The sequence below is a fragment of the Ascaphus truei genome, chromosome 6, assembly GCF_040206685.1.
Source record: "Ascaphus truei isolate aAscTru1 chromosome 6, aAscTru1.hap1, whole genome shotgun sequence".
In the NCBI taxonomy this organism is placed as follows: domain Eukaryota; kingdom Metazoa; phylum Chordata; class Amphibia; order Anura; family Ascaphidae; genus Ascaphus; species Ascaphus truei.
Window position 1 is genome coordinate 95664667 of NC_134488.1, and position 15270 is coordinate 95679936.

The 15270-nt window shown below is 40.3% G+C and overlaps 1 protein-coding gene and 1 long non-coding RNA gene across 7 annotated transcripts in view; one reads left to right on the plus strand and one right to left on the minus strand.

Moving 5' to 3' along the window:
- Window positions 1-15270, plus strand: part of LOC142497430 (uncharacterized) — a 52941-nt gene that overhangs the window by 19243 nt on the left and 18428 nt on the right. For all 6 annotated transcript variants that reach the window (XM_075605208.1, XM_075605206.1, XM_075605209.1 and 3 more), the window contains 7 exons: window positions 3875-4083; window positions 4376-5486; window positions 6278-6364; window positions 9311-9537; window positions 9956-11039; window positions 13480-13566; window positions 14754-14980. In XM_075605208.1, coding sequence (XP_075461323.1) covers window positions 3875-4083; window positions 4376-5486; window positions 6278-6364; window positions 9311-9537; window positions 9956-11039; window positions 13480-13566; window positions 14754-14980 — 3032 coding nt within the window. The remainder of the gene's footprint in view (window positions 1-3874; window positions 4084-4375; window positions 5487-6277; window positions 6365-9310; window positions 9538-9955; window positions 11040-13479; window positions 13567-14753; window positions 14981-15270) is intronic.
- Window positions 12963-15270, minus strand: part of LOC142497433 (uncharacterized) — a 40683-nt gene continuing 38375 nt past the window's right edge. The window contains exon 2 of the long non-coding RNA XR_012802252.1: window positions 12963-13030. This is a non-coding gene — a long non-coding RNA (uncharacterized LOC142497433). The remainder of the gene's footprint in view (window positions 13031-15270) is intronic.

A 15270-nucleotide genomic window follows, 5' to 3' on the forward strand; every position in this document is an offset into this window, starting at 1 on the left:
GGGGGGGGTTGTGTGTGTGTGGAGGTTGTGTATGTTTGTGGGGGGGATTGTGTGTGTGTGTGGGGGGCGGGGGGATTGTGTGTGGGGGGGCGGGGGGGATTGTGTGTGGGGGGCGGGGGGATTGTGTGTGTGTGTGGGGGGGGCGGGGATTTTGTGTGGGGGGGGGCGGGGGGTTGTGTGTGTGGGCGCGGGGGGATTGCGGGGGCGGGGGGGATTGTGTGTGTGTGTGTGTGTGTGTGTGTTGGGGGGAGTGGGGGGATTGTGTGTGTGCGGGGGCGGGGGGGATTGTGTGTGTGTGTGTGTGTGGCGGGGGGGATTGTGGGGGCGGGGGGGATTGTGTGTGTGGAGGGGGGCGGGGGGGATTGTGTGTGTGGGGGGGGCGGGGGGGATTGTCTGTGCGGGGGCGGGGGGATTGTGTGTGTGTGTGGGGGGGGGGGCGGGGGGGATTGTGTGTGTGAGCCAGGGTGGGGGGGATTGTGTGTGTGGAGGGGGGGCGGGGGGGATTGTGTGTGTGGAGGGGGGGCGGGGGGGATTGTGTGTGTGTGGGGGGGAGGTGCGGTGGGGATTGTGTGTGTGGGCGGGGGGGATTGTGGGCGGGGGGGATTGTGTGTGTGTGAGATCAGGGCCGCCAACAGAAATCATGGGGCCCAGGACAAATGGAAGTAGCTGCCCCCCCACTCATAGCGCACCTACCACGGAAATATTTGTTAGCGCTTAACTTTTACTTAACCCCCCCAATACATATAAACATTCACCCCACCCCCCAATACATATAAAAATTCACCCCAACCCCCCAATACATCTACAAATATACCCCAACCCCCCAATACATCTACAAATATACCCCAACCCCCCAATACATCTACAAATATACCCCAACCCCCCAATACATCTACAAATATACCCCAACCCCCCAATACATCTACAAATATACCCCAACCCCCCAATACATCTACAAATATACCCCAACCCCCCAATACATCTACAAATATACCCCACTCCCCAATACATCTACAAATATACCCCAACCCCCCAATACATCTACAAATATACCCCAACCCCCCAATACATCTACAAATATACCCCAACCCCCCAATACATCTACAAATATACCCCACTCCCCCAATACATCTACAAATATACCCCAACCCCCCAATACATCTACAAATATAACCCAACCCCCCAATACGTCTACAAATATAACCCAACCCCCCAATACGTCTACAAATATACCCCAACCCCCCAATACGTCTACAAATATACCCCACTCCCCCAATACGTCTACAAATATACCCCACTCCCCCAATACGTCTACAAATATACCCCACTCCCCCAATACGTCTACAAATATACCCCAACCCCCCAATACATCTACAAATATAACCCAACCCCCCAATACGTCTACAAATATACCCCAACCCCCCAATACGTCTACAAATATACCCCACTCCCCCAATACATCTACAAATATACCCCAACCCCCCAATACATCTACAAATATACCCCAACCCCCCAATACATCTACAAATATACCCCAACCCCCCAATACGTCTACAAATATAACCCACTCCCCCAATACATCTACAAATATAACCCAACCCCCCAATACATCTACAAATATACCCCAACCCCCCAATACATCTACAAATATACCCCACTCCCCCAATACATCTACAAATATACCCCAACCCCCCAATACATCTACAAATATTACCCACTCCCCCAATACATCTACAAATATAACCCAACCCCCCAATACATCTACAAATATAACCCGGGGGGGGGGGGGTGGCGGTGTCTTGGGGCTGGCGGGACTGCGGTGGCAGGGGCCCGGGAGCTGGCGGAACTGCGGGGTTGCGGGAATGCTGCTGGGTTGCAGGGGGCTGGCGGGACTGTGGGGGGCTGGTGGGTGGCGGAAATGATGGGTTGCGGGGGGGCTGGCGGGACTGCTGGGGGATGGTGGTGGCGGGGCCCAGCTGCAGGTCACAGCAGTTGCTGCTAGCCCTGCCTCGCTGCAGGCACCTCTGTCCCACAATGACTGCTCGTTCGCGCGGCGGGCCTCCCTCTTACGCCGGCGCGCCGGAAGCTTAGCCCAGCTGACTTCCGGCGCTGCCGAGAGACCAGACACCGGGTGCAGCGGTTTAATTTTTTTAACTACCCTGACTTACGGGGCCAGGGAAGCCAACACCGGCAGACCGCCCCCCCCCCCCTGTTGGCAGCCCTGTGTGTGAGTGAGATTTGTGTGTGTGTGAGTGAGATTTGTGAGTGAGATTTGTGTGTGTGAGTGTGAGTGAGATTTGTGTGTGTGAGTGAGTGAGATTTGTGTGTGTGAGTGTGAGTGAGATTTGTGTGTGTGAGTGAGATTTGTGTGTGTGATTTGTGTGCAGGGCCGCCAATGGTGGGGGGACTGCCGGTGTTGGCGTCCTGGGCTAAGCTGCTGGCGTGTGAGTAACCAGCGTGGGACAGACAGGTGTCTGCAGCGGGGCAGGGCCGTCGACAACTGCTGTGATCTGCCGCCAGGCCCCTCACTGCCAGCCCCCCCCCCCCCCCTGCCGCAGCACCACAATTATTTATATGTATTGGGGGGGTTGGGGTTTGTGTGTGTGTGTGTGTGTGTGTCACATTGGACATTTGCTAAGTATTGCAGCAGCATTTTATAGAAGTTTTTTCTCTGCTTCAACCTAGCTGTGGTGTTCATGCACATTCACCATCTCTGTGTGCCCTCCATTGCTATGGTATATAGGTGGACTCAGACATTTTCAATCATTGTCTCTCTTGGGTTACATTTGCCCTATATGTTATTGGACCGGCCGGTCAGGGTGTAGGTAGGCTAATTACTTGCCACCCCACCTAAGGGTTTCACACACACTGTTAGTACCATTTGTGTTTTTTGTAGTATTATCCATGTTTCTTATTTAGACATTACATGTATTATAGAGGTCTTTTTGTACTTCCTACATGGAGGTTTCAACTTCACTGCTCAGGTTCAGTGACACTGCTATGATAGACTGATTTTACTATCAGTCAAAACAATATGTGCATCATAATCTTAAATTAAGGTTTCCTGACACAATTAATATAGCCTTCAAGCAGATTCCTTCTGTGGAATGTTTCTTTTAATCCCTTCCTCATGGCAGATGAGGAAATTGTAGTGTCGGGCATACAGCATTAATACAGTGTCGGGCCTTGCAGTTAATATATCAGTCAGCAGAACGTAGGAGGTTTCTACTCCGTTAACATTTTTTTTGTTTTATCCATATTTTCCACTGAAAACAATTACCTTGTGGGGCCTTGAGTAAGTTCACCTTTTTACTGGGAACAAAAGTATGTTTGACTTTGCAATGTGTGCCTGTCACTGAATGCTTATTTACTTTGCTACTTTCATGTCAAAGCACAAATAAGTGCATTTTATTCTGCTTTTAAATAGTTTTACATTAAATAGTTGTGTTTTTTTTTTTTTTTTTTTTTTTTAAATATGTATAAAAATTGTTTCAATGTCATTCTCAAGTTAAAAGAAAAGGGGCGAAATGCAGACGCTTGGCATTTTCTGCAGGAGGGACACATTAGATCTGGACTCTTCATTGCTTTTATGCACAAATCATTCTGCAAAGATTGGATTTTCAAAATATCAGAGCAAACGCCCCACAAAAAAGTATGCCTTTGAATGATAGCTGGTGAATTGTGGCAGGAAAATTTGGAAAGCTTAATTATTATTATTTTTTTGCTACAAAACATATGCCTTTAGGAGGCTGATATGCTTTTATTATAGTAAATCGCGGTGGCCTATTTCTATATACAAAATATGCCTGATATTATCTTACTATCGGCTTCCCTAAAGCAATCTGTAGGTTCACTTTAAATTGTGTTTTTACAGGATTGTGAAGAAATGGAAAAGGAGACATTGAATGGGAAAGAATTTCTGAGTTGGGGTGATTTTTGCTCTCACTTAGAAGCATGGAGTGAAGAGCAATTCCTGGTTCGCCAGGCATCATCTCTCACAGAACAGGGCGATGGTGAAAAAATTGCTATTCCAGAGGTGTCTCAGCCCTTGAAGTATAGCTGGGCACAACTTTTCTGTAATAGGTGAGTACATCCTGCTTGGGGCCAATAGTTAGATTTTAATGTTAATGAGATTTTTTTTTTTTATACACATTGTCGAAAACTAAAGCAGTTTTTAATTTTAAGGCGAATTTTAAAAAATATATATATTTTTAACAGCCCCACATTTATATTGAATACAAGTATATGTACATGTTGTTGGGCACTCCTTGAAAAAAAGAAAAAGTTTTTCATGATGGGTTTATTTACAGTAATGATAATGCATATCTAGTAGGAAATCTTCCAAATAACATGACTGGAGTCTTATTTTGTTTAGGAAGGATTGTTCAGCTTTCATTGAACTGACATTGGACCCCCAGAAAGACAAGCTTGTTATCACCCAGAGCAGCCTTAATCATACTCATGACATAGATGAAACCATCCTCCCACCTCCAGCAAAGAAATGTAAGATGTCGTCTGCTGTAGGACTACCCGCACAAGTTGCAAACAACATCTCCAGGAAGTTTCTGGAACCAAGTGATATAAAAAGGCTCCTGCGCTTTCGCTCTGGAGCATTTCAAGACCGGACACAAGTACTTGCAGAGTTGGACTCCCTCTTCATTTCTGACCCTGACGCGAAGGTTAAACTGGTGTTTGTGGAAGACAAATTACTTGTTAAAAAAATCTTCCTGATGACATCTGTAATGAAAGATATAGCTTACAAATTACCTGATCACCTTTTTATTGATGTGTTCTCGGAATTTAGTCAAAGTTTTGATTTGTACACCATCTTTTGTGAAGAAAAGGGAGCAGGATGGAAGGTATGTGCTTACTGCATTGCAAAGAAAGGAGTAGAGGACATTTTAGATTTCCTTACAAGCTCAGTTGTTCAGATTATACCCACACTGAACAGCCAGATGAAACATTTAACAGTGAATGCTGAGATCCAGGAACCACTGAACCTTGAAACCCATCTACCCCATGTTTCCATAAGGTACTGTATGCATCTAGTTCTGGATGTTTTATACCGCAAAATCTCTCACCTTGATACCACAGTAGCAGCTCAGATTAAGAACTACCTTCATATTCTCTCTCAGACATGCTCACTCAAAGTTTATAATCGTTATTTGAATGACCTGAAGGCCATTTGTCCCGACGAGATATTTCAGTACTATTATGACACCTGGCACCCCCGCAGAAAAATGTGGGTTAAAAAGGACAATAAAATTGAGGACGCGGAGAGAACCATATTTGAAATTGTATCATTGAGGCATGAGAAACTCGCAGCAGAGTTGGGTCCCTTACCCTCTTTGCATCAGTGCCTTTGTGCCGTTCTCGGTGACGACCATAAAACATCAGCTGATAAATCTCACCTTCAGGATGCACATACCACTCCTTTTTCTCAACATCAAGGATCTCCTGCCATATCCCCATCATCAAATGAGCAAGTAAGTCCAAAGCTCACTGAAATTCTGTGATGTGATGATTGTCCGCATATTCAAGTGAGCAGTTCATTTTTCGTAAATAAAATGTCAATTCTACTCATTGTCTGATACCTGGATTGTCATTTTCTTTTAGACCAAACAAGTTTATAATGCATATTGATTTTAATAAATATTTCTCTATGCCACAGTTTGCTAATAGCATGTGGGGAGTGTAATAACACAAATGAAAACCTGATGATAAAGTATGATGGGATATTTTTTTCAATGCCTTTTTTTATCTGTAATAATGGAAGAATTGTAATGTATAGTTTTATTTATTGATATTCCGGAGAGGGAGATCAGTTTGTATGGACCGTAAATGGTCTGATGTAACATTTTTGGTCACGTGATTGACTTAAAAACATAACACAACGCAAGATCTAATATTGTAAACATTTCCTAAATCCATTTACTAGAAAAACCACATTGCTGTTATATCTTCCCAATCTTTTTGATTGACTAAACATAGATCAGATTTCTGTTTTGTCACACATTTTTCTTTGTGTCTAGTTGTTATAACTTCATTAAATATATAATAACTCGATCATGTTTATACTGTACATATATAATATATACCCAAAGAAGTTAGTTTCCTGTGTCTAGCAAGATTAAGTTAGGGATTGTAATGAACATCCATCCTACTTAACAAGAAGAAAGTGTTTGTACAGATTTTAATGTTATGTCAAGAATTAAATCTGTTCTGTAATCTAATTGTAAAACAGCATGTTAAACTTGTTCCTAAACGATCTTTTTAGACAGAGGATGGCGAGCTCCCCATACTGGAAGAAGAGGCTGAATTGTCTCTCCATAAAGAGGTTTTCTCAGAAAAAAACATAGATGAGGTAAAAAGCCATACATTATTTTACAGCTACTTGTGATGAGTGCGAAAAACCTTATTTAACCTTTTTAAGGAGAAAAGATCAACTTTGTTCTAGATCTATGGAAGTTCTTTATTAATAATTTCAGTATTTTATCTCTCTTGCTTTTGGGTACTAATATAATTCCTTCAAATACAGACATAGAATAAAATGGACACTACTGACTAGTTTTTAAAGTATGTGATAGAAACCCAGCTCTTTAGATATTCTTTGAGTAACACTATAAAAGCTTTACCTGGAAACAATTAATATATTCAGAATTGCCAATTTACATTTTCCAACCCAAATTAGAGAGGTGTTAAGCTAAATACATTTAACAGAAATGTGAAGTTAATTTTTCTCCAGTTGATCCAGGTTCCTGGCAAAAACAAAACAATCATTGAGCTCAAAAACCACTTCAAGAAGCAGTTCTAACAACTTGATTAAATATACATTTGTACTCACCAAAATGTAATCTTCCACCTGTCCCGACAGAGGCAAATGGACCAAATGTACTAATTGATCCCTCGTTCGCATCACGCTCCATCCTCAGATTGTCGTGTCTTCCCGTGTTGGTCAGCAGCATGTTGAGCGCAGTACATCATCACTCAACACATCATCGCATTGAACATCATATCCATTCAACTGGCATATAGCCAATCTCCAATCCTCCATTCATGGACTTGCTTTACATGTCAATATCTTGAAACCGAGTGTAAATATAGAACATAATTTACCACATTGCTCTGTTGTTGGAGTCTTTTTTTTTTTTTTTTTTCTTTGAGGTAATGAATTGCTAGGAATTCATTTTTAGTTCTAATCATGCCAGCATTGTTTGAAAAATACCATAAATGTGAAAGCCCATGATGTTGTACAAGCCTAGCATGTCTATACACAAGGAATAAATCATTAAACAAATTGCTCTCTACTTTCCATTGTCTAACATATCGGGCTCTGAAATGTCTCCCTAAGAAGAAAAATAGCCAGGCAGATAAGAGCTAAAAAGAAAACCAATGGAACATATCGATCTATGAAACAGAATCACAAATGAGGGGAGGGGGTAGTTATACAATAAAATAATAAATATAGATATAGATTGGTGAAAGTACTCAATGTATACATGTCTGCCATCTCCAGTCTTCACCTTAAGGTTTGAATAAGTATTTTCCTATGTAACACATCATGTTCCTAAATTCTTCTGTTAATGGCAGTGTTGCCGATGGATGCAGTTAAAGCCGCAATTCAAGCAATATCCTACCCTTTTTTTTTTTTTTAAATGCTAGAAGTATTTTTTCATAGTACAGAACTGATTTATTATACACATCAGTTCTGTACTGAGAAAATACTTCTAGCATTTAAAAAAATAAATAATATTTTCAAGACATTTTTAAGATTTCTAAAGTAGGAAGCATTTCCAAAGTGACAGCCCCCTTCCCCTTCTGATAGGCTCTGGCTCTTGAGCCCCGCCTTCTCTCTAGCAGTGGACCAATTGTATCTAGTAACTGCCCAGTCAATCATATTCCAGGACTACATTGCCCAGAATGCTGTGCAAGAACTGAATTAACTCTGAGCAAGCGATCGATTTACAGGAGAACGGATCAATCTGCAGCTTAAATAATCACTTGTCAGTGTGCAGATTGTATTGATGCTCATATTGAATGGGAAAAAAAATATATATATTTTAAAACGGCAGCTTGAACTGCAGCTTTAAAATAATACTTCAGTCTAATTCCATTTCTCAATGTGTTTAAAATACAATGTTTCCTTGTTGTTTCTCTTGAGGCAAGTTATCACCTTCATTTGATTTTAGAGATCAATTATATCTTGGCATATAGTGCTTCGACTGCAGCCAGGGATTCTGGGAAATGACATGAAAATGAGCACACCTTCATTTGCAAATTTCTAAATTGGAGCAAGATAATGTCTAGTAATCTGTAACATCATGTTTACATCCAATAGGGTATCTTGTTTCATACTCCACATTTTTATTGTTCTGTGCACGGTTTAGTAAATACTACCATGGCATATCAATATATGAAACCTCTTGATCACAGGTATAAAAATGTATTGATATTTTTATAAGAATAGAAGAACAATGTAATGTTGGATGTACTGAATGCTTTAATCTTTTTTTTTTTTTTTTACAGTTATTTCATTTTGCTTGCAAATCTTCCCTCAAATGTGTATTAGTACAAAAATGATTTGACTGTTTTTATTGAAGTATTTATTATTGGCCAGTGTCTCTTTAGTAATACCCCAAACATGGGGGCAGAATACCGAAAGTACTAACCAGGGTTATTTATTTTTTCTTTTGTAATCTCCGGTTGTTGTGAAATGTCAAAGCTTTCGTGTGCTCCCTAATTTTTGTAATATTGTTTTTTGTTCATACACCTTTCCATTAAACCACTTGCTTAAATTCTCCTGATATGACGTAGTGTTTTTGCACGACTATATACTTTGCTTAATCTTTTATTTTATTTTTTTGCCATTGCCCAGTATTCGTCTCGATTTACGTTCAAATGTGCTCCACAACTGTCCTCACCCACAGGTGCTCAAAACTACACAATCTTAAAACGTTGGATTAAAATATTTAGGGTTTGTGCCGGCTGTTCACAGGAATGCAATATTTTTAGGATTAACAAAATCTGCTGCATTGCTTGCGTTCAAAGCTACAAACACATCAGCAGGTGAAGGGGTTCAGCCAAGATAAGTAATTTGCTGCTTGAAAGGAAGTGTATGAATTATTCACAAACCACTTGACAGTTGCAGATTAGCCACTGCTTTGTAGTCAGAAGGTGGTTTACTGACCATGTGTCACCAATGCAAATTTGTCACTGAATTATTTCATGAGTTGATTTCTGGGTTAAAACTACATTGTACAGATACAATCAAGCCTTCTCCATCTCACGCTTGGACTTTGTTTTTGGGTAGGTTATCACAGAAAGCAGTGTAGAAGGGCTGGAGAGGAATGAATTCAACAGTTGGGATGATTTCTGTTCTTTCCTGGATAACTGGTGTGAAGCGAGGAAGGTCATGTTTGCCATTCGCCACTCTGTGGTTCTCCATAAAGAGGAGATTCAAAATTTCCCACTCGGTCCTGAAGTGGCAAAATCTCTGAGATACAGCACTGTGAGCTTAGGATGTAGGAGTTGTCCCAGGTATGCAAAATCATGGTTTGTATTGTGTAACCCTTTAATATACATATATAAAATATTCTATGGTATCTGAAGTGTTTTAAGTCAACAACTTTAGACCAGTGGTTTTCAACCCGATACATCTCACCCACAACCACACAATATTTTCGGCACAACTAGAGATTTAAATAATGTGAATGCGCACATTTAACTTGATGAACTATAACAAAAACTAGTGTGCTAAAATTGAGTTAAGTTTTCAATAGTTAGAGTAAGATGGCCCTCATGTTATTTAGTAATTGATTGTAAATTAGATTACATTCTTAGAAATTCTGTTATGCTGTGTTTATTGTAAATAAATAAATATGAATGTGAGCATTGTTGCTGATGAGTGCTGGTTTGTGAGTTTATCCAAGTAATGAAACTATTATTTTCATTTCAGGAAGAGCTGTCCCGCACTCATTAAATTAGGACTTGGTCCCCAAATGGACAGGCTAATCGTCACCAAAAGTAACCTCCGCCACAACCATTACTTGCCAAAGTCTTCATTCACATTTCATGTAAGAAAAAGAAATAGGCAAACTACTCCAGTAGACCTTCAAACAAGGATTACAAATGATATCTCCAGGAAGTTTTTGGAACAAAGTGATTTGAAGAGGCTTCTGCCCTTTTCTCCAGGTTCATTTGAAGATCGGAATAAAGTTTTCGCTGAGCTGGATTCTCTCTTCATTTCAGATCCAAGTGTAAAAGTCAAACTGGTATTTATTGAAGAGGAAAGTTTGGTGAAGTATATTTTTGTGATGACATCCCACATGAGGGACCTAGCACAGAGATTTCCTGGGCACCTTTTTGTGGACCGCCTACCTAGTTTCAGCCCAAACTTTGACTTGTATACTGTGTTTTGTGAAGAAGATGGCATGGGGTGGAAGACCTGTGCGTACTGCATTGCACAAGAAGATATCTCTGATACCTTAAGGTTCATCATCGTGTCTGTTGTTCAAAGCATTCCTAAAATGAATATGCAAGTAAAGCTGATCACATTCAGCCCAGAGATTAAAGATCCTCTGGACCTTGAGTCAGTTGTACCAAATGCCTCAATGAAGTATTGTGAGCCAATGGTCATGGATGTTTTATACCGAAAAGCAGCTCATCTAGATTTTTCAGCACAAGCACAGATTAAAAATTGTCTCAGGATGTTGGCTCAGACCAACTCCCCTAAACTGTATAGTCAATATCTGTTTGATCTCACTGCTGCCAGCCCTCCTGAAGTTTTCCAGTATTATTATGAGATATGGCACCCACGCAGGAAACTATGGGTCAATGGGTCAAGCAAGGGTTCTCTTACAGACAGTCATATATTTTCTCATGTAAAATCCAAACACAAGGAGCTTATGATCAAGCGAAGCACTCCTTCCTCTTTGTATGAATGTCTCCATGTGGTTCTTAATGACAACCAGTCACTTCCAATCATCCGTGAATCCTGCTCTGTGCAAGAAAGCCATTTAACACCAATAAGTTCATCACAGGTTTGTCTAATTGGCCTTCCTTTCTTGGTTCCCTTTCTTTCTTTATTTTCTTTCCTGTTCTAATTCTCTGTGTATCTTTCTGTCTTACTTGGCTTGTCTGTCATTGTTGTCTCCTTTCTCCTGTTGAATGGTTACCTTTAATGTGTGACCCAAAGTAATTTACAGTCCTCTTTTTATTTTAACTTGGTTTTGTTTTCTAGAAGGAAATGAAAGGATATCAAGGGCCATATTAAATAAGCCCTGCTCGGACAACATCTTCCAGCTCCGGAATACACCTTTATAGCCTGTTCAAGTAAATGGGCTGTAATAGGGTTAGGGCGTTGGGCAATGACACATGTCTCCAGAATAATGATATTGGGACATTTATCCCAACGATAACTGTAAATTGGCAGCGGGAGTCCGGAAACAGAGTGGGTTGATTTACAACTCAAATTTATCGGCAACGAGAACCGCGGTGTTAGGCTACAGGTTGAGTGAAGGGTCGGCAGTAAAATAAACGCACGGGTAAGGTTGGTTGGAGGTGGGGAGCGCTATCTGCCTTAATCAGTTTGTGAAAATACAAATATAGAAATAAACCTGGCACATGAATATATACAAAAATGTGAAAAAAAACAAATGTGTATAGTCCAATAAAGGATATAGGTGACTGAAGTGAGTTGAGTCCTTTCTTCCAAAATTGATGGTTAACGAATAGAGAATGGACTCAGTTCTCAATGCACGCAGAAAAGTTCCTCCTCGCAGCAATTATTGTCCTGTAGATTGAGACATAAACTAGGGACAACACATTGCGCAGTATGGTTTTTCAGCAATGAAGCCCTCACATATGAAACCCAAAAGAATGTCCACTTACTAGAGGTAGGTAGGCAACATGCGGTGGAGAGAAACTGTATGTGGGGTCTTCCAGATCCAGGCGTTTTCAGGGTAACACAAACCCCACGTGATGTCCCCGATTCCGATGGATACTGAGAGAACCTCCTCAGAAAAAATATCTCCTGAGTCTGTCCTAGAACTCCTGTATTATAATCTCCAACAAGGGATACAAAGAGAAACGGGATTGCGCAACATCGTAAAAACTTTAATGACGCCTCCTAAAACTAAAACAGAAATATACTCACAAAAACCTGTGAGTTAAAATCAAAATTGAAGTGCCCGACCCGGCCACACATCAACACACAGTCTCTGGTAGTCCTTGCAGGTACCACGTGTGACTTGCGTTGTTCCGGCGCAAACGTGATGACGTAACAACGCAAGTCACACTCGGTACCGGCAAGGACTACCAGAGACTGTGGCTCTGGAAGACCCCACATACAGTTTCTCTCCACCGCATGTTGCCTACCTACCTCTAGTAAGTGGGCATTCTTTTGGGTTTCATATGTGAGGGCTTCATTGCTGAAAAACCATACTGCGCAATGTGTTGTCCCTAGTTTATGTCTCAATCTACAGGACAATAATTGCTGCGAGGAGGAACTTTTCTGCGTGCATTGAGAACTGAGTCCATTCTCTATTCGTTAACCATCAATTTTGGAAGAAAGGACTCAACTCACTTCAGTCACCTATATCCTTTATTGGACTATACACATTTGTTTTTTTCACTTATTTGTTTATTTCACATTTTTGTATATATTCATGTGCCAGGTTTATTTCTATATTTGTATTTTCATGTTGTTTTTGGGTAATTATTGAGATAATTCCCATAGTAGAACACCGGGCAGCTTTTTTAGTGCACTGCACTGTTTAACACATTGGTCTAGCGCTTGTTTTAGTATCCCTTGTTTTGCCATTTAATCAGTTTGTGGATGGAGGGAAGATTAAAGCCCTGGCATGGGGGCCTACTGAAAGGCAGAGCCAGAGTACCCTTGAATCTGGCTGTTTTTGCGACTAAAGGAGCAATGGGCAATTAAAAGGAGCAGACCCCAGAAATACCTTTTCCTCCTGTCTGTGAGCCGCATGACAAGCTCCTAGCCTTCCTGCTGCAGCCGCACACTTCCATGCTGAAACGAGGAGGAAGGACATGCTCGTGTTAGCTGCGTTGGCTGAGCAGATACTGATCTAGCGATCATAAAGAGTTACACAATTTCTCTTAATGTCGTTTTCATTTTCTACTGTATTCCTATCAAACCGGTATATTGTCCAACCCTAGGTTTTAAGGTATCTTTCAGTGACGGAAGGTGTCTTGTGGCAGGCTTTTTAAATATGGCCTCAGACGTACTAAAATTGTAAGTTAAGTGATGCCCCTTTCACACTTTTGTTCAGTAAGTCGCATCATTATGTTAAAAATATATAGCCTATCCATTCCATCCTTTTATAGATAATAGAAGAACATAAGGGATGTCATCTAGTGGCACAAACTGGCCATTTTATAGTTTCTGTCTCTGTCCATTCAACCCAAAATATTACCACACTCTTAATGAATATAAACTCATGTATTGGTTATTTGCAGATTGTGGAACTACCACCAAGTGTAAGTAACACTGAGAATTCTTCTCTTCGACCACCCTCTACGATCTGCACCACAGTCAAGCAAGAGGTAAAATATCACACTAACAACATTTTTAATTAGGATATGTGAGTATAATGAAAAGTTCATGAAGTTGTTTGGGTGATTTAAAGACCCCTTTCTTAGTGCATTTGATAATACGATTTGTCAGTTCTTGAGTTCTGTACAACTTTCCCTATGATAAACTTTTTTTGGTTTATTAAAATGAGATTGCAATGTGCAAAGAACCTAGGGGGCTTAATCCTCTGTAATGATGCACTAACTTTACCGCATACCTATAGGTATGGGTTTTATTGGCTTCGTACAAGGATACAGAACATTCTCCACAATGTTGTTGCTTGTGATCTGGTTTGCACATGTTATCTCTTGTTTACATAAAGTCATTTTTAAAATTCTCATATTTTTAATGGTGTGTTATGCTGTATACATATTAGAGAGATGCTCGAAGCTTTAGTAAATAAATATATTGGATTGGGAGCACTACTTAGATCTAATTTACCTTTCCTGGAGAATAATTGCTTTTGACCATTTAAATTGGCCTCAAAAGAGACAGCACATGAAATCATACAGTTGGGAGAACCTCCTTTTTCCAGATGCATAACACAGCCAGGCAATGAATGTGTCTAAATGTATGTGCCTGGATGAGAGAGAAGGTGATCTAAACAAACACATCTGAGAGATCAAAGACTTTATTGCGCAGAATGAGGTAAATTATGTTTTACTTCATGCCATACCTTTTGCAAAGATGTAAAACATTTTAATTCGTACTTTATTTTGATAGAGAACACTATATGCTCAATGCCATCTACCTACTATAGCCTCAATTCACTTTTCGACATGTAACACATTCAGAACTCTTCGTATCTGCACTTAATTACATTGTGGAATTGTCCTTCACCTTCATTTATAAAAGAAGCTGCTGACGCATAATAGACATTAACTTTAATCATGTACAACAGGAGCTGTCTGTAATGTGTACTATCCAAGTGTCGTATGAAAAGGGTTAACGGAGCAATAGTGTCCGGTCAAGGGGCAGGCAGTTAATAAAGAAACAAAAATGTATACATAGAAGTCAAAGCAGTTGACTAATTTAGTCACATACCAACCTCTAATTTCATCTCGGGCATGTTGAACATTTGAAGTGTGAAGTCATTTTTGTTCAACTAATTGCAAAATATGGAATGTGATCTATGATTTTATTTTTTATTTTTTTATAGAGAACCTACCTTTCTTCTGACCCTTATGGTATGAAATTCTATTCTTGGAATGAGTTTTGTGAGTTTTTTGACCATTTGTGCAAAGAGAAAAAAACAATCTATAAAATCAACAATATAACTTGCTTTGAGAAAACTGATCCCAAGGCAGAGGTCTACAAATACCAACTGGTTCAGCTAGTGTGTCATGCTTTGGACGACGTACCTGCAGATGAAAGATGCACACAAAGGTAATGTTAAATCTCTGATACGCATAATAAGGAATAAGGAATGTTCTCTGTATAGAACGTATACTGCTTGTATGTGCACCGTACTGAGAATTCTGTCAATGAAAGATCAATGTCACTTTTCCTGAGCAAAAGCTACATTTGTGTACAATAATTCTTTAAAAACTTAAATTTCCTTGTTTTTTTTTGTTTTTTTAAACTATTGCTTTAAACTAAAAATAACCATTGCTTACAATAACTTAGTAAATAAAGTTGTAATCCCCAGGGAGGTACTATTTTTATGAACTTGTTCA